Source organism: Vitis vinifera, chromosome 12 (genome assembly GCF_030704535.1).
Source record: "Vitis vinifera cultivar Pinot Noir 40024 chromosome 12, ASM3070453v1".
Classification (NCBI taxonomy): Eukaryota; Viridiplantae; Streptophyta; class Magnoliopsida; order Vitales; family Vitaceae; genus Vitis; species Vitis vinifera.
In genome coordinates this window covers 5,436,061-5,461,066 of record NC_081816.1, presented here as the reverse complement: position 1 = coordinate 5,461,066, position 25,006 = coordinate 5,436,061, and the positions used below count along the sequence as shown (strand labels likewise).

The window sequence follows — 25,006 nt, the reverse complement described above, 5'->3', positions numbered from 1 at the left end:
GCATGATGTGGGCCTCTCCTATTTAAGTTTGTGGACTCTGTCATAATACCAATGGACTCTTCTTGTTGCGTGACTACCTGACAAAGTTATGACTCTTCAAACAAATGGAGAAAAGGGATTGCACAATTTTTGTTTTAAATTTTCTTTTTGGTCTTTTTTTCATTATTTAATAATAACTTCAAAGGATTGTTTGATAGGAGCAGGGTTAATTAATCCAATACTCTAAATTACATTTAAGTGAGAGGAAATATTTATAAAGATTTTTATTTAAAAAATATGGCCTATTAGCTCAGTTGGTTAGAGCGTCGTGCTAATAACGCGAAGGTCGCAGGTTCGAGACCTGCATGGGCCAAAAATATATTTTATAATATTGGTTTTATTTAATTTAATTAAATATTTTTTATTATTTTTATTTGTTGAGGTGAACATAGTGGCATGAGCGGCCAGCCCTAAATGCTGACGTGTGATGCTGATATGCCAAGTGGACTTTACTTCCAAAGTGACGTCGTTTTTGCTATGGGAGGAGGAGGAGGTGGTGGTGGTGCGGGGCCGTGCCTCACGGAAATTGAATGAGAGAGAAGGCAAGAAAGCACAGTCTTCGCGCTTCCGAAAGGCAATACGCTTTTCTCTCTTCTCTCTCCTCTCTCTCCTCTCCCTCTTCATTTTGAAGATGAAGAAGACAATGAATAGTATCTGAAAAATAAGGCAGAGCTATCAAAGAATGAGAAAACCCTTAAATATATCGCGATTCTCTACGTTTCCCAGGTTCGTTTCATCATTTTTCCACGTGGGTTTTGATTATTTTCTCTCAAACCTACCTCTTCTGTCTTTGATTTTCAGTTTCTCTTACCCTCCGTTTGGTAGGCGAGAAAGTTAAAAAAAAGCACAGAGAACTCAAGCTTTAAGTCTTTGATTTTTGTTTGAGCACAATGTGACTATTTGGTTTCGGAAAGGTGAGTTTTTATCGTATGTGAACTACAGCGCGTAATATGACATTCAAAAACGTTATTCCTTTCGATTTCCTTCAGTTTTCTCGGCTACCAAACGGTTGGTGATTTGGTTCCTTAGTGGAATCAATTAGATAAGGTGACGTTTGACATGCATGCACGTTAGTTTACATTTCCAGTATGATTCCTCAAATGGGTTTTCTTCATTTACACGAATATGGATCTGAAGTTGTGTTTTCGTTCCAGTGTTTGGTTATTGAATTTCATGTGTGGCGTTTCTTATCCATTTTTCTGTTTTTTAATTTGGTGAGACTTTGATACAGTTCTTGCGGGTAATTAGTTTTCTTCTTCGCGTTGAGGATTCACGTAAATCAACAGCAAATATGTCTGGTTACGTGGGTGTTATTGTTTCTGATCCATGGCTCCAAAGCCAGTTCACCCAAGTGGAGCTCCGTGGCCTCAAATCTAAAGTAAGGATTTTCTCAATTTTATGGATATTGATTTCTTTTTATCAATTTTGGGAAGATTATCCATCAATTGGCAACTTTTGGGTAACATATGGAATGCGTGCATTTGAAGTTTCTCTCCGCAAGGAATCAATCAGGTCAACTAACGGTTGAAGATTTGCTGCCAGTCATGGTTAAGTTAAAGGATTTAGGTAAAATTCTTACTGAGGTGGAGATCAGGGCTATATTGGGAGAGTCCTATTCTAACATGAACGATGAACTTGACTTCGAATCCTTCCTTCGGGTGAGTCTCCAGAGGATGGAGGTTTCATGGATTTTCCTTTTTTTTCATTCTCTGGATTTTGAAAATTTTATATATTTCTTGTTTAGTGGATCAATTGGAGCTTTTAAGGAAGTGGATGTGGAAACTGAAAAAAAAACAATTAGTGGCATTTTGGCGTGGGCAGGCGCTGCTCAAAATGACAAGTTTTTGTTATTTTCTGAAGTTATTTTTCATAGACTTCGAGTTTGATTGATGAAAAAGTAGATTTTAAGTGGTAGGGTATGAAAAGCTGATTTAATAAGTGGAAAGTAAAAGAACCAATTAGTAGGATTTTCTTAATGAGCAGGTATACCTGAATTTACAAGCACGAGCTACTGCAAAACTGGGGGGTACGAGACATTCATCTTCATTCCTCAAGGCCACAACAACCACCCTTCTCCACACTATTAGCGAATCAGAGAGGGCCTCGTATGTTGCTCATATCAACAATTACTTGGGAGAAGATCCATTCTTGAAGAAATATCTTCCATTAGATCCTGCTACAAATGATTTATTTGATCTTGCAAAAGATGGAGTTCTTCTCTGGTAGATATGCAGGATTGCTTACAATTCTCTAATTCCCTGTGTAGATAGATGGTTTTTGTTTGTTGATGTGTTTATTGATTTGATGCAGTAAGCTTATCAATGTAGCTGTTCCCGGGACAATAGATGAACGAGCCATTAATACTAAACAGATCCTTAACCCTTGGGAGAGAAATGAGAACCATACTCTTTGCCTCAACTCTGCAAAGGCTATTGGATGCACTGTAGTTAATATTGGTACACAAGACTTGGTAGAAGGAAGAGTAAGTTGCATGAGCAAATCCCAGCTATCTTTTGGATTCTATTATTATATCTTCTTTGGCAGTCTAAAGATTTCTGAGTCTGTTATTTATTTATTTTTATTTTTTTTGTCCCAATTTGTTGGTTTATAGCACCATCTGGTGGTTGGATTGATTTCTCAAATAATCAAGGTATTTCGCCTGAATTCTCTTTTTTCAGATTACAGGATATTTTTTCTTAGAATATAGTAACCTTGAAGAACACCATGAGAAGCAAAACAATCATATTTAAACTTCAGAGGCATGAAGATTTGGTTCTCAAGTTCTTTCACCCTTAATTTTGTTGTGTTTCATATTGTGGCAATATCAGATCCAACTGTTAGCCGATCTTAACTTGAAGAAGACTCCTGAACTTGTTGAATTGGTGGATGACAGCAAGGTGAAGAGATGTTGATTGGTTTTTCCTTCTTTCACTGTTTTCCTTAGGAACAAATTGTGGCACCATTTTGTTTACAATTTTGTCAAATTTTGCAGGAAGTGGAGGAGCTTATTGGTTTAGCCCCAGAAAAGCTTTTGCTTAAATGGATGAATTTTCATCTGAAGAAAGCAGGCTATGAGAAACCTGTTACAAATTTTTCTTCTGATCTGAAGGTAAGCAAAATGTTTGCCTATTTGCAAGTTTTTAGTTGGTTTATTTCAGTAATAAGAGTAGTTGATTTTCTTTAAATTAAGAACTTTATGAAACTTGATCGCTTGGAGAACTGTGCTCCTTAATCTGATTCAAGCTTCTCTACAAAGTATTGCTGTAAATTAATAATGGTAGAACAATATATAAAATTGAATGCTTAGTGTGGCTGTAGGAGCTTAGTTTTACATGAGGTGACTTCTGCTATAAACTTCACTTCCCTAACTCCATTGTTGACATCTTATTGCTCCTACATCTTGCAAGCGTGTTAGGAAGCATCTAAAAGTAGCTTTACCTTTATATGCAGATTCTGGAATTATGTTTGTACTCACAATGCACTGAAACTTTTGTTTCTTATCATAAAAAATAAATGCATTTTTCACAGATGATAACCTGAATTCCAAGCTACAAGTCCATGAAATGGAAGAAACTTTTTGAAAAAAAAAAATGATTCTCTCATTCTGTCCCTTTATCTGCTCTCAACATCTAGGTAAATATTTAGTTTTTTCCAGAATTTTATAAGACAGCATGCATCACATCTAACTCATGCTTCTATCTGTTTCATAATTGCATCATCTGTTCCCTCTTACGACATTCTAAGCTTATACACTTGCAGGATGGGGAGGCTTATGCTTACCTGCTTAATGCTCTTGCACCAGAACACTGTAACACCTCCACACTGGATACTAAGGATCCTAATGAAAGAGCAAAAATGATCATTGAACATGCAGAGAAATTGGATTGCAAACAATATGTCACTCCAAAGGACATTGTTGAGGGCTCAACAAATCTAAATCTTGCATTTGTTGCACAGATATTCCATCACAGGTGAAATTTTGTCCTTTCATTTATTTTATGCTTGCAGATTTTGTAATTTTTTTCATCTTAAGACTGGTACTGGTTTAAACAAGTAATGCTAGAAAACTAATAACCTATACCAATTTATATTTGTGATTTCATTTCAAGGTAAAATGACAGCCAATATTCCACGAATTTTGAAAGTTCTTTTGCCTCGTCTATGTGCATTTTAGTACTAATTTCTTTCAAGGAAAGCATTTCTCTTGTAGACTTTGTAGATTGAGCCATGGGCTTACACCGTTTTTCAATGATAAGAATAGAAGTCAATATTATGTTTGTAAACTGATTTTTTCATTTGCAAGAGTAGAAGTTGATAATATGCCAGTGAACTTCTTACTTGGAAATTATGGTTGTTGCTCCTTTCATATGTTGGGTTCATGGTCTTCTTGATTCCCATACAAACTGATTCTGCTATGGAAATCTCAACACCTGAATATCAGTTTTATCGTATCATAACACGATAATTTTGTTATATGTAATTCAATTTGTTTTATGGGGGATCTCTATGTTACTGCATTGCTAATTTATCTACATGGGTCTGGTGGGAAATGGAATGGGTCAGTCTCTTAACATGTGGTAAGGAAAAAGCAAGAATCAAATAACAAAAACTAATTCTGATTATGTTATTTTATTGTCAGTATTTGTCTTAAAACCATTGGTGGGAGCTGTCCTGTAGTATGCTCATTTTTGTTTGTGTTTAGTCCAATTAATTCAATGAGCCACTTCCAAGCTGACTTGGGAAAAAGAAAACTGAGAAAAATTAGAAAGAAATTAACCAATTGAGTCTACAATAATCTACCAAGTGATTTTCCTTCAAGAAAAACTAGTTTCTCTGGTTGAAACAATGGGTTGTAAAATTCATTGGTGCCACATGGTATACACAATGAACCATTGTTAGCTGCTTTCCGTCCTCCCTCACTAATGCATTCACCATTTCTTGAATAGCCATCTGGTACAAACTCATGGGAGCTTCTCCTGATTTATCATCCTTCTGTGCAACTTAATCGCCAAACAATTTTCTCTGGATATTTTTTACTATTTATTATTAAAATTGTCATATTTGTTGACATTTATTTTAGGGCATTTGTAATAGTAAGTGCAAGAATTAGTGATAACACTGTATCAATCTTTTATGCAGAAATGGCCTGTCTGCAGACAGCAGTAAGATGTCCTTCGCTGAGATGATGACAGATGATGCACAAACTTCAAGGGAAGAGAGATGCTTTCGACTATGGATTAACAGTCATGGTATTGGTACATATTGCAATAATCTGTTTGAGGATGTCAGAAATGGGTAAGACTTCTGTTTCTTTGCAACAATATTAAGCCCATTTTAACCTGATGTTTACCCCATGCATACAGGTGGGTTCTTTTGGAAATTCTTGACAAAATTTCTCCAGGATCAGTTCACTGGAAGCAAGCATCAAAGCCTCCTATTAAGATGCCATTTAGAAAAGTTGAGAATTGCAACCAAATTATAAGGATTGGGAAACAATTAAAATTCTCCCTTGTCAATGTAGCTGGAAATGATTTTGTGCAAGGAAATAAGAAGCTCATATTAGGTAAGTGATCGAAGTCATATTGAACTTTTTATTCCTCCACCAACTACTATTATCTGGCTTGTTAGTTCTGCCCCTTTGAATTTATTCATCTAGGTTTTGTATTCTTTGTTGGCTATACATGATTTGTTAATGTACTAGTTGAAGTTGTTCAGCTTTAAGTTATATTGTAGGAAAGTTGTGCAGGGGCAGTGAGTTTACTGTTCTTATTGTGAACTAACTGCATACTCAAATCCATCCCTCATTAACTGAATGGCTAATTTTAGAAACTAATGAGGCTATCTAATTGCTTTTGGATATGTCTTCTCAAATATGAAACTAGAGTTTGGATTGGCAAGATGAAATTTCAAAATGGTTTGAGCAAGCATATGAATGTATACAATATACTGATATGACATGATTATATCTGTTTTCTATTGGTTTTTATGTTTTTATTTATATTTTGGAGATGGCTGGCTGTGCACATGAAAGTTTTGTCCTTCGTCAGATTACATTGAACCACAATTTACTTATCTGACCCCATTGTCAGTTCTTCAGTCTTGATGGCAAAAAGATTGGGCTTAACAAACATTTCCCATGATAATGCCATAACCTATGGATGTTTCAAAGAACATTAGTAGGCCCTCTTGCCTTAGATTGACATAAGGACCTCTTCATTTTCTTTTGCTCTTCTGACTTGCTTAGCTTTCATTGCATAATCCGTATCTTGAAATTTTTGAAATAATTTCTTGCCCTCTAAATATTCTTACCAGTTTGCGTCCTAGTAAAAAAATATAAAAATTGAACTAGGTTATGGTTCATATTGGCACTTCAACTGTTGACCAAAGGAAATTTCAATTCCTTAACCTCTATCTCTTTCTCCTGCTCCAGCTTTCCTGTGGCAGCTGATGAGGTTTTCTATGATCCAACTACTGAAAAACTTGAGATCTCACTCCCAAGGAAAGGAGATAACAGATGCTGTCATTCTAAATTGGGCAAACAACAAAGTAAAGAGAGCAGGCAGGACTTCTCAAATGGAAAGCTTTAAGGTAATCTTCCATGCATTGACTTCTTATGCTATAGTAAATTTAACTGATGATTGATTGTTAGGTGTTTGATGCAACAACCTTTTTTAGGACAAGAACCTTTCGAATGGGATTTTCTTCCTTGAGCTTCTTAGTGCTGTGGAGCCAAGGGTTGTCAACTGGAACCTTATTACAAAGGGTGAAAGTGGTACGTCATTATAGAAAACAAGGAAATTTTGATTTTCATAGTTCTTGAGCTGAAATAATTTATTTTTGGGCATAGATTATGGACATTAAGATCATTTCATTTCACTAGAAAATGCATGCACCAATTGTGCAACTTTTTTTTTTTCTGGCTTTTCAGAGTGGATGACCTTAAAACTCATGTCCAAGTGGAATGATATCTTCTATCCATGATAAACTGACAAAAAAGAATTCTATTGTAATTGAATATGCAGATGAGGACAAGAAGTTGAATGCAACATATATAATTAGTGTTGCGCGAAAGCTTGGGTGTTCTCTTTTCTTGCTGCCTGAAGACATCATGGAGGTAAGTTTTGATGAGCTTGTCTAATTACATCTCTGAAGTCTGGCAATTTTTAACCCCCTTTTTTGGGGTGTTTCTGCCCTATCTTCTGCATACTGTTGTGGCTAGTACAGGTCAGCAAGATTTCTGATTATAAATCTTTGCCTCTCAATTTGAGAAAATGACCTGGTAATTTAGATACCAAGGATCCTATCTAATCCCTCCACTATGTGGAGTTCCTATGTCAAATAGACATGAATAAACTTCTAGGACTTCAGCATCATTTTAGTAATTTTAGTATATAATCAAGTGGTATGAACCAGTAAATAGTTCAGCCATTGAACTGATTGATGTAATGGGTCAGACCAAGTTCTATAATTCCACCTTTCAGCTACTGTCTGAAGAGTAAGTGAAGATGATGGATATAAGTGAGTACCATGTGAGCTGGGTTCAACAGACACCTGCTCATATTTTCCTTCCTAAAACTGCAATTATCCTGATATCAATTGGATCTTTTGAGAAATTGGCATACCACTTTTATTGGATTGATACATCACTTGGTTTGAGTTTCAAGTTTTTCTCCTGTGCATCTCTATAACAGGTTAACCAGAAGATGATCCTCACCTTAACGGCAAGCATCATGTACTGGAGCCTGCAGCAACCAGGCAGTGAATTAGAGTTAGAGTCGATCCTGAATGAAGAAAACAAAACTCCTGATGCTTCTCCAGAACTGGATGGGGAGGGTGAAACTGCTCTGGCTGCTGAGGAGTCCAATTTGACCATTGATGCTGCTGCTTCAGATTCTGCTCTCTCCCCACATGTAGGAAGTGGGGAACCTGCTTCACAGGATGAAAAAGAGGAACTAACTCCTGGGGACAAAAAAGAGGAACCGACTCCTGGGGACAAAAAAGAGGAACCAACTCCTGGGGATGAAAAAGAGGAACCAACTCCTGGGGCTGAAAAAGAGGAAACACCTGATGGAGAATGACTAAAACTTAGCCAAATTTTTTTTTTTTTTTCTGAATCCTTTTGTCCTTCCAAGAAAACAGGAAAGGTCGCTCATCATTTATGCTATAGAGTTCTTAAATGAGCTTGTAAACCACAGTAGAGGGACAGAATAGAGAAAAGGCCTTGTAAATTTTTGTTATGTAGAGTTTGGATTTGATTGATATATTCTTTTGATGATACTTACATTGATCACAATGAATAACAAAGGTGAGGAGTCCGTTTGGGTTATAGATCTTGCTACTTCTGTTGACACAGAATTATCATCAACCCAGGTACCTGTAACATTCTCTATTTTATTTACTTCCAAACAGTGTTTAGACTAGTGCTCAAGTCAAGCTAAGCCATCATGGATCTATTTGTTGACTCATCTGAGGATGGATATAGGGCCATGCAATTTAGTGAAATCTTAAAGCTCAATTCTCACAGCCTAGACCCCTACCAAGATTACTTATGCCTGACTCCAATTTCTCCTGGGTGAAGGATGATGCTTAGAAGTTACTTCAGTCACATTCGGAATGTTGTAATAGAGAATGAGAATGCGAAATCAATTTCATTCTCATTAATCTCATTAATGTGTTTGGATTGTATTTTAGAATGAAAATAAATAGTATGAAAACTAAGTCTCACTTTTGCTAGAGTTCTGATTCTTTTCTTCTACATGGTATTATAATATGCCATCATTCTCATTCTCGCCCCTTTTCGTTACTATTTCCATGTAACACCTCCATTCTCACCATTCTCATTCCCACCCTCTTTTCATTCCTATTTCCTTGGACCAAATGTATGCTTGACAGGAAGACTATTATAAGTTCATGATACTGATCGATTCAATAACCTTGTGATGGTGGTAAACCTTTGCAAAGTGTTTTCCATATATGACACTGGGTGAAACGAAACAAAATTTTGAGTCTAGATGAAACCTAAAAATTGCACATGCACAAAACCAGTATAAAGAACCCACACCTTTGCGCCCCCTCCCTCAGACACATTGCACATTTTTTGTAGAAACTTGGAGTCTCTTTAGTTTTCTTTAAATATTTATTGAAATGAAAACAACAAAGTTCATGGATACTGGAATGAAGAAACTAACAAAAACCCAACTGAAGCACTCAGAGGCTGTTCAATCAAAATTTCCATTTCCTGTTACAAATTTGTGCTACTACAACAAAGAGTATTTATTTATATATATCAGAAAAAAAAAATTACATTTGCATTTTTTGGTTTTCACTATTGTGGATAGAGAAGACAGGGAAAAGATGTCTCATCTGGAGCAGTCATGAATATCATCAGTGAGTAGCAGAATTTTCTTGTTCTGCTACAACCACAAGCATCTCTAGGCGCTTATCAAATTGCAATGCACTTTCATCTCTCTTATCAAGCTCAGCAGCTTCAGCCTCAAGCCATTTCTCTCGCAAATCATCAAGAAGATTTCCTTGGTCTGTATTCATCCCAGCTCCTGGAGCACTTGGAACAGTGGTACGTAGCGAGGAATCTCCTGATGGAGGTGGAAGGGTCAAGAGCATTGCTCTGAACTCTGGAGTATCAGCAAATGTCTCAAAGTTACATGCTATCACATCCAGGCAATATTCCCTTATCTTCAGAACCCCATACCTACACAGGCAGCCAAACCACTTTAACAGCACAATACCAAAATTGAAAATTAGTAATGTAAAAGAAAATTCAGTCAAAGGATCATTCTGTATCCAACTTATATGGTTGAATGCAAAGTCCCCAAGCCCCTCCAACCTCCTATCACTCCATCTAGAAAATGGTATCCTCATCGGAGAGTAGGATACCTAGGGGGCTCTTAGTGGATTATCAGATGGGAATTCTGATGAATACATGTAAAGAACTGACATGGGAATTGAGGGATAATATGATCCTTGCTCACTTGCGGGAACAAGCATAGGTTCCTTCACTTTTTCCTTCTTTTTTTTTTTTGTTGCAACATGTAAAGAACTGACATTTTCCTATATCTATCACAAAAAAAAAAAAAAAGAAGACAATTTCCTTTGTTTTTTTGCTTTCAATTATGCAAAAAAGAAAAAGAAAAAGAAAAAAAAATGGGGACGGGAATTTTAATGATGACAAGAATGATGTCTGGAACAATGAAAGTTGATCTCCCAGAAGAACTGAATTCTCAGTGGCCCATTGAGGTCTTGACAGGATGACCAACTCATGAATCAGCCTTAGAAGGGTAAGAATCTTAGTCCTTTTCCTAGTCTAGAATATCTAAATGAGAAGAAAATCTTAATCAAGGGCTCAGCCTTAGAAGGGTAAGAAACAGCAGTAACTTCTGGTGTCAAGTAGGCAAAATATAATAACAGGGATCCATTCAGCAGGGTTCATTAAGGGCTGTGCTGTTCAAGAGGTTGTCAACTCTAGGCACCTGATTGGTATTAAATGAGTTAGACAGTATCTTCTCTCCCCAAGTATATAATTTGCCAAGTTCTAACACCCAGTACAATTGCCATCAATCCAGATATCTATCAAGATATTTGAGAAGGAGCAAGTTAGATAAATAAAAATGACATACATGTCTGATAATATGAGCCAATGGCATAACTCTGCTGGTGGAACCGTTTCCAGATGTGGCATCAGCGCATCAGCAACAGCACGCTTAAGAGGAAACAACAAATACCTTGAAGCAGCATCAAACAATTCTTCTGCCTGCTCAATAAATAATATAAGCATATAATAACAAGGACGATCACATTATTCCAAGCGTATCCAAATCATTAATTTTGTACCTGATCAGGGTCCATATCCTTCAAACCATCAGTATACCTGAACCAACAAAAGAATTGAAAGAAGCGCATTGAAATAAGCCGCATTGAAAACTGCAAAAACTGTTAATTAAATTTGAGGTGTTTGTGTATCAGAAGCCATTGTATAAAATATGCTCACGAGTAATGCAAACATTGTTCAGCATGTGTAGGATATATAGTGTTGCAACCAGGAGGCCACATCTAGATGGCAGTTGTACCCTCATAGAATTCTGATTCACAATTTTTCTCTTATTTAAAAATGAAAAAAATGGAAAAGGACTTACATATACTCAATCATTTTCTCAAATGCCTCCATGCTCAAGTCATGTTCTTCAAGACATGGAAGAGTATAATTTGGCAACCCATTTATTCCTTCAAGAAAATCCTTCATACGGGATAGCCTTGCTTTAAAGTACTCTGATCTTGCTGCTAAAACCACTTGGTGGCAACGAAAGACCTTTTTGTCAACTTTTATACAAACATCTGCAAGATCATCAGAACCACCCATTTTCATTGCACCAACACAAGATACTAATTTACTAACACCATTCTCTAGGTTATGTTCCTGGTTGGACTTGGCAAGGGATATTTGAAGGATACGATGCAAGGCAGCAGGAAGCCGGTCTTCCTCAGGAAGGGAAAGACCCTGTAAGATAAATCGTTTCTGAGAGTTGTCTACATCTCTCAGTGCTTTGTACTCTGCATATTTTTGGTGAATTAATTCTTTCTCTAGGACCCTTTGTAATGCGTCACATTTGCAAACCTTGCAGATTCTCACAAGATCTTCCATGTCATCTACTGCAATATCTAATCTATCAGAATAAAAGAAGTGGATAAGGCTGTATAGAGCAGGATAAGACAATTTTTCCCTTGAGAATCTTACTTCTGTTCGATCTTTCCAATCACTCTCAAATTTTCTTTTAAAGAATGGTGACCGAGCACTTAGGATGATCCTGTGAGCTTCAATAGGTCTTCCTTGGACATAAAATGCCACATCTGGAGGAAAGTGATCCCTATTGAGTCCCCCATTGGATGAAAGGCCTGCTCAAATTCCCACAAAAAGTATTAGATAATATAATATTAATCTTACAAGAAAATAGGTATTGGCCATAAAACAAAATGAGATGATTGAAATCAAAACTAAGAGAGTATCAAAAGTTGCATCCAGTTCATACAACTAAATAAAATTTCAGTTTTTATAATCTTTCATTGTTATGTGGATATGTGAATAAACAAACTTAGAAAAAGGTTTGAAAAGGCCAGCACATGAACAGCCAATTGGTTCTTTGGAAGTATGAGGCACAATGTTGTATCCCTAATACCCAAAGTTTTTAAAGGCAAAAGCCTAAGCCAAGGTGTTTTTGTGTCCCTAAGGTGAAGCATAAGCCTCGAAGTATTAAGGCATAAGCCTTGAAGTGTTAAGGCATAAGCCTCGAAGTGCTAAGAGATAAGCCTTTTGAAACTATCATTTTTAGAATTAGTAAATATTACAATATAATTTAAAATGTATAAAAAATTTAAAAGATAATTGAATTATATAAATTTTTGTTATAAATATCAAATCAAGCTCATAACCTTTTTTAGAACATAAACGAATAAAATTTCAAACATAAAAGAATAAAATTTCAATTATATAATGAAGTTCAAAGTCTATGAATTCGTATTTTAAATAATTTAAATATTAAATCAATTATCTAATTTTTTTGTTGTTTGAAAAATTCTCACCAATGCCTTAGTGTCCCACCCCATTTTTCTTGTTAAATAGTAACTTTTCACACAAATAATCTTTTTTTTTTCTTTTCCTAATTTTGATTTATTTTTCTGCTGTTACCCAGAAAAACTTAACAAAATATGATATTTTTATATAAATTAACATAAAATCCACAAAATAAATCTTTCAAATTTTTAAGTATAACTTTTAGTTCTAAGTTTTGGCAAAACATATCTACTTGTATATGTTTTTGGTTGTTGAGCTATAAATAGAATAGGAGAATTTTTTTTCCTATTATGTTAGTTTCTTATTTATGTAAATAGATAGGTTTATTAGTTTCCTATTTCTGTAAATAGATAGTTTTATGATTTAGAAATAGGTTAGTTTAAGAATAAGTTAGTTTCCTATTATGTCTCTTGTTTCCTATTTCTTCTCTTGTAATCTCCTATATAAACCATGTGTATAGTCAATCTAATAGAGAGAGAACTTATTATTTTTCATCCCATATTTCGTGTCATGGTATCAGAGCTGTAGGTTTTTAAGACCTGGGCATCATTCTGGCCTTCATCGCCATTTTTCTGGCCTTCATAGCTGGATTTTTTTTATTCACGTGTTCTTTTACCAGCCTTCATTGCTGTTGATTTTTTTGTTTCGCAATCTGCCTTAATTCCAAGAGATCAGGCTTTTTCGTGGAAAATGTTGGAAAATTCAAGTACACCTTCATTCTCTTTTTGCATAAATGTCTCACACAGAGTTTATGATGACTCTTAGATAATAGACTCCGGTGTCACAGACCATATGACCTCCAAATCTCAACTTTTCAATACCTATACCCCAATCCCAAGTAACAAGAAAATTGTAGTGGCCAATGGCTCTTTAGTTACCATTGCAGGTTTCGGAGACATATACATCACACCTACCCTTATTCTTAAAAATGTCCTCCATGTACCAAAATTGTCGGTCAACCTTGTTTCCATTCAAAAGCTTACCCATGATCTTAAATGTTATGCTATTTTTTTCCCTTCTTATTGTGTTCTTCAAGAACAAGGCTCGGGGAGGAGGATTGGACTTGCTAAGGAAATGAGCGGTCTTTACCACCTTGAATCATCTCAGAAAACTAGTAATAATTTGTCGTTGTCTCTTCTCAGTTCCTCAAATAAAGATACCATTTGGTTGTATCACCTACGTCTAGGTCATCCATCTTTTAGGGTTTTAAAGGTCATGTTTCCTCATTTGTTCCAAGGATTAATATTTCTGAGTTTCATTGCAAAACTTGTGAATTGGCAAAACATACTCGTGTATCTTTTCCTATTAGCAATAAAAAAAGTTCTCATCCTTTTCATTTGATTCATAGTGACATATGGGGTCCTTCGACTATACCTAATGTTTCTGGGGCTCGTTGGTTTGTATCCTTAATTAATGACTGCACTCGGGTTACATGGATCTTTCTTCTTAAACAAAAATCTGATGTTAGCATTGTTATACCTAATTTCCACTCAATGGTTCAAAACCAATTTGGGGTTAAAATAAAAAGCTTTAAGACAGACAATGCTAGAGATTACTTCAACCAAATTTTGTCACCCTATTTTCAATCACAGGGCATTCTCCATGACTCATCATGTGTTAACACACCCCAACAAAATGGGGTAGCTGAGAGGAAAAATGGGCATTTACTCAACACAACCTGAGCCTTACTCTTTCAAGGGAATGTTCCTAAGTCCTATTGGGGGGAAGCTGTTCTTACTGCCACATACATGATAAATAGAATTCCCTCACGAGTATTAGACAACAAAAGCCCCGTCGAGATACTTAAGAGTTTCTATCCACACTTCAGAACCTTAAATGGGCTCACTCCTAGGGTATATGGGTCCATTGCATTTGTTCATGTCCACAACCAACATAGAGACAAGCTAGACCCCCGAGCCATAAAATGTGTCTTCCTTGGTTACTCATCCACTCAAAAAGGATACAAGTGTTACAATCCCTCGGCTAGAAAATTTTACATCTCTGCAGATGTCACCTTCACAGAAAATAAACCTTTTTTCCACAAGTCCTCTCTTCAGGGGGAGATTTCAATGATGGAAGATAGTCCTTATGAGTCATTTGAACCTCTTGATCTTCCTCATGTCTCAACCCATGGTGATGAAGAACCTGTGTCATCCTCTGTTCCAGCCAGTGTCACTCAACCTCTTGATCTTCCTCATGTCTCAACCCATGGTGATGAAGAACCTGTGTCATCCTCTATTCCAGCCAGTGTCACTCACAATTTTCCACAGTTTCCTAAGATGTATTCAAGGGAAAAGGCCATTCCAGAACAAAAGCAAGTCCAAGAATCCAACTCAGACCTTGGGAATGAAATCATGGTAAGATCAGACCCACCTTTACATACACAACCTGGTGAAACTTCCACTGACTCAACAGACAACCTAGATCTAGACCTTCCCATTGCTGTCAGAAAAGGCACCAGAGAATGCACTAACCGACCACTTTATCCACTATCACACTATGTGTCTCTTAAGCACCTATCACCAGCCCAAAAGAATTTTATTGTGAGTCTAAACACCACTATCATTCCTATCACTGTTTCTGAGGCATTGACAAAAAGGGAATGGAAGGATGCTATGAGAGAGGAGATGAGTGCATTAGAAAAGAATAAAACATGGGAGATTGTTGAACGACCGAAAGGGAAAAACATTGTTGATTGCAAGTGGATTTTCACACTGAAATATAAGGTTGATGGATCTCTAGAGAGACATAAAGCAAGATTGGTAGCCAAAGGGTGCACTCAAACTTATGGAGTTGATTATCAGGAGACTTTTGCTCCAGTTGCAAAAATGAATACTGTAAGAATCCTGTTGTCACTAGCTGCCCACTACAATTGGCAACTCCTACAGTATGATGTTAAGAATGCAATTCTTCATGGTGATTTAGATGAAGAGATTTACATGAACATCTCACCAGGATTTGAGGAAAACACAGGTAACAAGGTGTGCAAACTGAAGAAGGCCCTGTATGGGCTAAAACAATCTCCCAGGGCTTGGTTTGGGAGATTTGCAAAAGTCATGAAAGAGTCTAGGTACAAACAAAGCCAAGGTGACCACACTCTCTTCATCAAGCACTCGACTACAGGGGGAGTAACTACTCTTCTAGTCTATGTTGACGACATCATAGTGACTGGAAATGATGAGAGAGAAAAGCATGAAGTGGAGCAGAGATTAGCAATAGAGTTTGAGATAAAGGAACTAGGGAAACTGAAGTACTTCCTCGGTATTGAGGTGGCATATTCCACACAAGGGATCTTCATCTCTCAACAAAAGTATGTGACTGATTTATTGGCAGAAACAGGGAAGATTGGGTGTAAACCAGTCTCTACCCCAATGGATCCAAACCACAAGTTGGGAGAAGCTAAAGAGGAGCCAATGGTGGATAAAAGAATGTACCACAGGCTGGTTGATAGACTCATATACCTTGCTCACACTCGGCCAAACATCGCCTACTAGGTGAGCGTGATTAGTCAATTCATGCATGACCCAAGAGAACCTCATCTTCAAGCTGCTTACAGGGTGCTACATAACTTGAAAGGCAACCCCGGGAAAGGAATTTTGTTCAAGAAGAACAATACTCTTGCTCTAGAAGTATACACCGATGCTGACTATGCAGGTTCCCTAGTGGATCGAAGATCAACTACAGGGAATTGTACTTTTCTTGGAGGAAATCTGGTAACATGGAGAAGTAAAAAGCAGAATGTGGTAGCAAGATCGTCTACAAAATCAGAGTTTAGGGTCATTGCTCAAGGGTTGTGTGAACTACTTTGGCTGAAGATTATTCTAGATGATTTGAGAATCAAGTGGGATGGTCCTATGAAGCTCTATTGTGACAACAAGTCAGCTATCAATATTGCTCATAACCCTATACAACACGATAGGACAAAACATATTGAGATTGATAGACATTTCATCAAAGAAAAATTGGAGGAAGGAGTAGTGTGTATGTCCTATGTTCCATTAGAACATCAATTAGCTGATATTCTAACAAAAGGGCTGAACAGTTCAATGTTTCACGATCTTGTATTCAAGCTGGGAATGGAAGACATCTATTCCTCAGCTTGAGGGGGAGTGTTGAGCTATAAATAGAATAGGAGAATTTTTTTTCATATTATGTTAGTTTCCTATTTCTGTAAATAGATAGTTTTATTAGTTTCCTATTTCTGTAAATAGATAGTTTTATGATTTAGAAATAGGTTAGTTTAGGAATAAGTTAGTTTCCTATTACGTCTCTTGTTTCCTATTTCTTCTCTTGTAATCTCCTATATAAACCCTGTGTATAGTCAATCTAATAGAGAGAGAACTTATTATTTTTCATCCCATATTTCCTGTCATTGGTATTTATGAGTTTATGTACCACTTTCAAGTTCTAACTTTCCAAGCTCATCAATCCCTCCCCAAAAGAAAAAGATTTGAAAAAAAACTAATATATTAAGCAAAATTTTGTTTACCATTGCCTTAAAAAATAAATAAATAAATAAAATAAAATAAAATAAATCATTCACCGTCATATTCCAGGTTAGCATCCAAATCATCAAATAACAAGCTCTTGATATTTATTATAAGAATAAAATTATTTAAAGTTTCCAATTTTCGTTTGCCTTTGACAACAAGTGTGAAGCATTTTCATGTAGCATTAATTTACCTCTACCTTGCCCTTTCATCGTCAATAACCTTGAACTGAAGTTTAACCAATTAATATAAGATTATTTTTAAGAATTTTTTTTCTCAAATTTCGTTTTTCTGAAAACTATTAAAAATAGTCAAAGGGCCATGCACCATTTGATCATATTGTGTATCACATTTGTACCATAAGATATGGTTAAGATAAGATACATAATTGTGATGCGTATCATTGATCATTTATTGTAAGTTTTTTACAATTATAAAGCAAAGGTTTAGTCCCTTTATTGGTTTTTACCTACACCTATAACCCATTTGGAAGGTCTATGCTGTCTAACAGAAGCGCAGTTCATCAAAGATTGGCCACACTTAACTCTTCTTTGGGTGATTTTATAAGAGAGAAATGCCAAAATATTTTAGGACAAATGGAAGCTAGTTGAGTCACTATGGGACTCTGTTTACTTTCTCTATTCCCAATGGGAATCTGTTTACTTTCTCTATTCCCTCTGAGGGTTAATAACCTCGGAACTTTCAGGCACCTTGTTTGGTAATCATTTTGGATTATGGGTTCCATCTACCTCTCTACTAGTAGGATTGAAGAGACAACAGTTGCAATGAAACCTCCTTCTTTGGGTCCTTGTAAGTTTAGTTTTGATGGTCACTGTTTGGGCAACTAAAGCAAATAGGTATAATTGGAGTTTTTCTAGAGATAGAGGGGAGATAGTTAAGGCTTTTAACAAACCTTTTGGGGTGGGGTGGGCTGTTTAGATAATTCTGCCATTGGTTGGTCTGACATTAGCTTCTTCTTTGGATTTCAACAACTTCTCAGCTGAAGACAAAGCAGCCATGGTCATCACCTGGGTATCTCACACATAGCAACATCCTTAGAAGTGGAACAACTGGTAGCACAAAATATCCAATCTATCCACAAAGTTGATATATTCTTCTATATGGACCCCTAATCTGACCAACCAAACTGCAGATAGGTTGAGAAAGGGAGGTGCTTCCCTGTTACAGATGTTTGTTGTTGTGTTTTTACCTTGGCCTAAAACTCAATTTTGAAGTGTTTTTGGTCATCGTTGTCTTCTGGTGGTTCAATTATATTTTATCGATTCAATTGCATTTGACACAATTACTTTTCTTCCCTGAAGAACACTCTTAGTGAAATATCACTAATTGTAATATTTCACAAAATACCAAGATACTAATGCAAACAACATTAAGCTAAAACTGACCTCAAATTCTGGTATGAGGATCTTAATTCATTTTCTTTCGCTACATTTTCTCAGCCACCATACAAATTATCATTTCATTTCCCACATTTCAAATGCAATCTCCATCAATAACTTTTTCCCAAGACTCTCAGTTCCGAAAACTAACCTGAATTTTGAAATTGCCCCTCCAATTCTTCACTGTAAATCCGATTTGCGGCGCACCCTAAGAAAGTCTCTCTCAGCGCCCCCTGTAACGGCCCCAAAGGCGGAGGCCGCGCCTCGAAGGCCTTCAACAGCTTTCGAACCTTCAAATTTAGCGCTGCGTAGTGGCAGCGATCGCCATCAAAGGTATGCTCCGAGCATATCGCGCCGCTCTCGAGTAGCATTCGCGCAGCATCGAGATGGCCGGCGAGGCAGGCGTAGTAGAGCGCCACCGAGTCCCATTGGTCCCGCGCGTTCACATTCACCCCCGACTCCAGCAGGTACCGGAGCCTATCGACGTCGCCGGCACGGGAGGCCTCGAAGACGTCGCCCGCTGGGACTTTCTTGATGGGAAGAGAGGCGGCAAAGTCTTCGGGTTCAAGGTCGATGGTGTCGAGATCCGGGTCGATGGTCCAGGATGGGCGAGGCGTGGACATGGTTGGTGGATTTGGGGCTTGGGGTCTAGGCTTGGGGAATTGGGATTGCAATACATGGCGAGATGGGAATAGGATTAAAATTAGAGTTTGTGCTGGCGGGCATTTCCGTTTAGGTTTCAGAAGGGTTTGGATATTGACTGTGGACTACGAAGATGAAGAGCAGTACCCTTTTTGCAGGGACCATCTGTGACGGATATGAAGTCAATTTGTATTTTTAATATGTACACTTGTTGGTGATGTGTCGATTGAATGTAGGTCCGTTAGATTCACCAAAGTTAGACAGATTGCTTTCTTGCATACAAAGATGTCTATAGAGATAGTTTGGGTACACCCCTCTGATCTGAAGTTTAAGTTACAATTTAGTGTAAGTGAATCCAACTTTTTGAATGACTATACACGCGTATACATTTTTTATGATTATAGAGGGGTTTTTATAGAATATATGACACCATCGTTGCAGCGTTGATCATGCATTCATGTACTTCTTATGCCGATGAATGTCGTCGTGATGGATATTATGCCTTAATAAGATAATCAACATCATTTTTTCAACGCGGATTGGACAATCATACCAAATAAGAGCTACTGATTGGTGTCATTTGTTGTTTGTTATGCAAGAATTTCGGACCATATCGTTGATTGTACATTTATGCTTGTTAATGTCACTGATTGCGCATAACAACCGAGAGACATTGATTTTCAGGCATAAATGCTATGTTAATTGTCGCTTGGGCATTGGTGGCGGTTAATCATCCACTCAATGTCTGGAATTTCCGACTAACTTGGTTTGTCCGTCTGGAAGTCCTCAGTTGGCTTGGTCTGTGTATTTCGTTTGGCATTGGGGAAGAAGGAAATCCGTCTTTTCTCTTGTGCCAGATGGAACTTGTCTTGGTCAAAACGAATTATCTGCTTACCTTAAACGACCAAAGGGTCTTGAGCCTATGAAGGACACATGAAGGGAAGCCCCCCCACAATGCCTCCTAATTCATCTACTTCTGTTTGATAGAGTTGCTGACAGGTTAGAGAATGAGAGATTGTTTGTTTTTTCAAGTTTTTAGGCGCCAAGGGATCCATGTCATTTGGTGCTTTAATGATGGGTCACATCGATCAAGGTCGGTTGTCAGGCGGTATGCCCCTTCACCAATCTTGATAAGTGCTCCCAGATAGCATGTCTTTTGGGTTGCTTAGGTTTTTGTTCCCTATAAATAGCGAGGTTCCACCCATTTGATTCATCTTTTAGTTTTCCTCTCGTGGCACCCGTTTGATGATCCACTCGTCTAGCTTTTTCAAGTGTTCTTCTACCATGGCGAGGTATCAGACCATACGTTCATTCTTTGCTTTGTGCTCTTATTGAATTTACCTAACAATTAGTTGAGAATCGCTTCTGACTTCCAACTTAGCAACGGTAAGCATTAGAGCAAGATCTAGTATGGCTAACATAGCTTCATATTATGTGTCATTGTTTGAAGTTAGGAAGCTGAGGCGGATAGCTTGTTCCATTAGTTCACTGGTTAGTGATTGTAGGGTTAGACCTATCCCTGATCCAGACACCCTGGACATCCGTCTACATGAAGAATCCATCATTACTATCCAGGGTGGTTGGTCGGATGTGTTTGCTTTTAAGAGAGGTCAGCTATAAAATTGACAATAACTTTCTCTTTTAAGGATAACCGTGGCCGGTACTCGATCCCATACTTGCTCAACTCGATTGCCCATTTCATCATCCGCCTGAATAGGTTCGGCTTGTGCAAGGTGACTCGAAGCGGCTGGTTTGTGAGTATAGTTACTTAATGAGCCTGAAAATATAGACCGAGCTTTTGGGCGGCAATCTTCAATGCTAAAGCAATTTGCTCCACTTGAGAATATCGTGTCTCAACATCCACCATTACTTTGCTTACATAATAGGTGGGTCTCTACTCCTTGTCCCATATATGTCGAAACAGGACAGCATTAATAGCGTAGTCAAATACGACCAGATACATGAAGAGTTCTTCGTCGGATTTGGGGTTGCTTAGGATAGGTGGTTTGGTGAGGTAGTGCTTGATTGCCTCAAATGCCCGCTTACATTCGTCTATCCGATCAAACGTGTTTACCTCATTAAGTGTGAGGAAGAAATGTCACAACTTATCTATGAAACGAGCTATGAAACAACCCAAGACTACGAGATGGCTTATGAGACGTTGCAATTCCTTTTTGCTACTTAGAGTAGGTGTTTCGAGGACGACCTTCACTTGAGTCAGATTAACTTCAATTCCCCTTTGAATTACCCTAAATCCTAGAAACTTCCCTGCACTAACGCCGAAAGCACACTTAGCTGGATTGAGTTTCATATTGTACTCCCATATTAGACGAAATGCTTTTTCCAAGTGTTGGACGTGCTTAGCTCGAGTCTCACTTTTCACGACAATGTCATCAATGTAAACTTTCAGAGTTCTATTGATCAGGGGTTTGAAGATTTATGTCATTAGTCTTTGGTAGGTAGCACTAACATTCTTGAGTCCAAACGACATGACTTTGTAACAATATAGTCCTTGTGGTGTGACAAAGGTTGTTTTCTCCTCATTTGTTAGGAGCATAGGGATCTGGTGATATCCCAAAAAAGCGTCTAGAAAGGAGAACATCTCATGCCTGGTGGTGGCATCGATTGTTTGATCTATCCGGGGCAAAAGAAATCTATTTTTTAGGTAGGCGTCATTCAGGTTGGTGTAATCAACGCAAACTTACAACTTTCCCCATTTCTTTGGAACTACCATCACGTTTGCCAACCAATCTAGATATTTGACTTATTTGATGAATCTAGCTGTCAATAGCTTGTCGATTTCCATCTGGATTTTTTTTTTTATCTAGATGAAAACGTTGGGCCCTCTATTGAATAGGTCATGAGATGGGTGAGACATTGAGCTTGTTGGAGGCAACGACCAGATGGATTCCTGACATGCCAAGTGAGTCCAGACAAATATGTCTTTATTTTCGCTGAAGCATACTTCCTGGCAATTCTAGTTCATCTTATGCAAGTAAGGAGCTGGTGTATATGATTTGATTTGTGTCATGTGAAAGGTGCAATGGTTAGAGTGGATCAACTGTAGTTGGAATGGATTAATCGTGGATGGATCTTTCTCCGTCGGGCTCAATAACTGCTATTGTTTCATTGCATTTGATGGCTTTAGGTGCGCCTCCTCGTCGGTTGGATGCTCGAACTTTAGCGCCACTTGATAGCATTATTGTGCGGCTAGCTGGCCGCCAAGGAAATCTACATGTCTCGCTTCCATGAGGTAGCTCACCATTTGATGGTAAATAGAAGGAATAACTTTTATTTTGTGAAACTATGTGCATCCCATAATGGCATTGTATGGAGACAAATCGTCAACCACCGAGAACTGTATGCTTAATGTGACCGGGGCAGCTTAGACAGGTAACATAACATCGCCTAGGGAGGTTGTTGTAGCTCCATTGAATTCGAATAATAAATGTCCTAGATTCTTTAGAGCGGATGGCGAGTGACCCATTTGCTTGTAGGTTGACATTTGCAAAAGATCAACTGAACTACCCAAATCAACTAAGATTCTCTGCACATCGAATCTGTCACTTCTAACATTAGGATTAAGACGTCTTCATGCGGTTGCAACACTCGATTAACATCTATAGAAGGAAAGATGATTGTACCGTCAATTGAATGCACACTTTCTTATGCGAAGGTGCATTAAACAGAGTTAATTTGTTTTCTTACAGAAGTTGTGTGAAACAACCTTTGCCTTTGCCGCTTAGAATTGTGTTTGTCATCTATTGGACCTCTGTGTATATAGTTAATGATAACCTTAGGGGCTGTCAGAGATGTAAGGGCTTGGGTGATTGCCTCTAGTGTTGCCTCTCTTTGCCCGCTTATTGTGCGGATGTACTACTTAAGGTGTCCAACCCTGATGAGTTTTTCCACCAAGTAATGCAGGCTCTTGCATTGTTCAATGGTATGACCATGATCCTTATGGTAAGAGCACCTTCTGTTCCGATCCTGTCTATCCAAATTTGTCTTGATTGGCTCCGGTCATCTGAAGTCTGACATATCATGGATTTGTAGGAGAAGTTTTTCATAGGAGATACTTAAGGGAGTGAGTCTATCTTACTGTTGTTTTCGGTTGTCTTACCTTCTGCCACCTTGCCTCGTTTGGTTAGAAGACTTAGAACTCATTGCCTTATCATTCTTGGTCAACTAATTGGTGACCAAGACTTGTTGAGAGACTGCTAGGACATCATCTTTGAGCATAGAATACTTGTTCGCCTGTCTGAATAGGTCATCCATTGTTGTGGGTGATTTTTTCACGATGGACTTGAAAAATGGAGTGCTCAAGCTAATGCTTCACTTGAAGATCTATAGGATGATGTTAATACTACAGGATTCAACTTGAAGTACTGCTTGCCCGAACCGCTTCATGAAATCTCTTAATGTTTCATTTTCCTACAACTTAATGTTCTACAAGGTGCTTATGTTCTGTTTTTGTCTAGTGGAACATAGGTAGTGACCCACAAAGGCTTCTGAGACATTCCGAAATGTGTTCACGAATTCTACGGGAGGCGATGGAACTAGAAGAGAGCTTAGCTATGTAGGTTGGCTAGAAAGACTTTACACATTAGTGCATCATTCCCTATGTCGAGGGTCATGAGCTGCCTAAAGTGCATGATGTGGTCAAACGGGTCGCTCATTTCGTCGTACATTGTGAATTTGGGCACCATGAACCCTCTAGGCATTTCATAGCTAATGATATGGGGGCCGAACGATATGGAGAGCATATCATCCAACCGTCGGCTAATAAAGTCGGGCGGGGCTTGCATTGCTAGCACTCTTGCCCTGTTGGCACTCTCGCTTTGCTGACACTCTTGCCTGTTGTTGCCTTAGTGGCTAAAGGAGCTATCCAAATGTGGTTACTGCAACTGGATGACCTAGACGTGCCCTTGGGGTTTTTGACATGCACGGCTTCACCTCCATGCCTAGTGTTTGAGGTCCCAGTCGGGCTCTCATCGCGTTAAACAAATGCGACCCTCTACAACGCCTTTTTTTTCTTGATGCCCAGGTGGAGCTAGTGCCTTTGTCCGACTGCTTTTGACAAGCTAACGAAGGTTCCTCCTTAGATCATCTCGAGTAGCTGTAGGAGGAGAGCTTTGTGCCTCTAAGGAAAGATGTCTCAACAGTTTGTCGTAAGGTTGTTTGCCAACTTTGAGTGTACCTACTTTGAGAGAGGCCTCTGTTGACATTTGAGCCCATAACTCTTTGTTTTCTTCTCTTAGTCGTTTCATTTGGTGGAACAAAGTCTGTATTTGTCACACATTTTCTTTTTGGTGTCTTTTCATTCTTTTGTGCTAGACAAAATAGTCTTTGTCACCCATAGCTGATGATTGGTTTCTAGAGGGTGTTGACATCCTTAGTTGTTTCCCACAAACGGTGCCAATGTTAGTGTTGTGTCAATTAAATGCAAGCCCGTCTAGCTTCACCAAAGTCAGACAGATTGTTTCTTTACATAAAAGGATGTCCGGACATGTGGTCTGGGCACGCCTCTCCGAAACTTAAGTTAGAATCTAGCGAGAGTGAGTCCAACTTTTTGAATGGCTATGTGCACATGTATTTTTTTAATGCTTCTAGAGGGGTTTTTATAGAACGTATGACACCATCATCGCAATGATAATTGGGCATTCATGTCTTTCCTACGCTGATGAATGCCGTCATGACGAACATTATGTCTTAATAAGATAATCAATGTCATTTTCTCAATGCGGATTGGACAATCATACCAAATAATAGCTATTGATTGGCGCCATTTGTTGTTTGTCGTACAAGAATTCCAAACTATGTCGTTGATAATGCATTTATGTTTGTCAATGTCA

General features: G+C 38.0%; 2 protein-coding genes and 1 non-coding gene across 4 annotated transcripts; 2 read left to right on the top strand and 1 right to left on the bottom strand.

Moving 5' to 3' along the window:
• The first annotated feature begins 278 nt into the window (after window positions 1–278).
• TRNAI-AAU (transfer RNA isoleucine (anticodon AAU)) lies at window positions 279–352 on the top strand. The gene has a single exon. It is a non-coding gene; the product is annotated as a tRNA-Ile (tRNA).
• Window positions 353–522: 170 nt separating this feature from the next.
• Window positions 523–8,365, top strand: LOC100255102 (fimbrin-5). 2 transcript variants are annotated; one of them, XM_002268482.4, is made up of 15 exons: window positions 523–765; window positions 1,271–1,417; window positions 1,527–1,697; window positions 2,023–2,261; window positions 2,350–2,521; window positions 2,651–2,689; window positions 2,868–2,936; window positions 3,032–3,148; window positions 3,799–4,010; window positions 5,179–5,334; window positions 5,403–5,602; window positions 6,470–6,627; window positions 6,715–6,811; window positions 7,062–7,153; window positions 7,731–8,365. In XM_002268482.4, exons 2-15 carry the CDS (start codon window positions 1,331–1,333, stop codon window positions 8,115–8,117), a joined length of 2,196 nt encoding a protein of 731 aa, XP_002268518.1. In that variant the 5' UTR covers window positions 523–765; window positions 1,271–1,330; the 3' UTR covers window positions 8,118–8,365. The 2 variants fall into 2 exon arrangements, with proteins under 2 accessions (XP_002268518.1, XP_059597290.1); XM_059741307.1 differs by lacking the exon at window positions 523–765 and adding an exon at window positions 826–953.
• Window positions 8,366–9,254: 889 nt separating this feature from the next.
• On the bottom strand, window positions 9,255–19,401 carry LOC100260193 (BTB/POZ domain-containing protein At2g04740). The gene is made up of 5 exons (XM_010658892.3): window positions 18,664–19,401; window positions 11,190–11,946; window positions 10,888–10,924; window positions 10,674–10,807; window positions 9,255–9,748 (listed from the first exon to the last, which is right to left on the bottom strand). The coding sequence occupies exons 1-5, from the start codon at window positions 19,133–19,135 to the stop codon at window positions 9,424–9,426; spliced, it is 1,725 nt and encodes a 574-aa protein (XP_010657194.1). The 5' UTR covers window positions 19,136–19,401; the 3' UTR covers window positions 9,255–9,423.
• Between the last annotated feature and the right edge of the window lie 5,605 nt (window positions 19,402–25,006).

What these genes read in the sequence shown, in the direction of transcription:
- LOC100255102 (XM_002268482.4), top strand. Translation starts at nt 1,331, where the DNA reads ATGTCTGGTTACGTGGGTGTTATTGTTTCTGATCCATGGCTCCAAAGC. An exon ending in ACTTCGAATCCTTCCTTCGG is followed by an intron (nt 1,698 to 2,022) that starts GTGAGTCTCCAG and finishes CTTAATGAGCAG; the next exon opens with GTATACCTGAATTTACAAGC. An exon ending in AAATAAGAAGCTCATATTAG is followed by an intron (nt 5,603 to 6,469) that starts GTAAGTGATCGA and finishes CTCCTGCTCCAG; the next exon opens with CTTTCCTGTGGCAGCTGATG.
- LOC100260193 (XM_010658892.3), bottom strand. Translation starts at nt 19,135, where the DNA reads ATGTCCACGCCTCGCCCATCCTGGACCATCGACCCGGATCTCGACACC. An exon ending in GAGAAAATGATTGAGTATAT is followed by an intron (nt 10,925 to 11,189) that starts GTAAGTCCTTTT and finishes TTGTTGGTTCAG; the next exon opens with GTATACTGATGGTTTGAAGG. An exon ending in TGGCTCATATTATCAGACAT is followed by an intron (nt 9,749 to 10,673) that starts GTATGTCATTTT and finishes CTGCCTGTGTAG; the next exon opens with GTATGGGGTTCTGAAGATAA.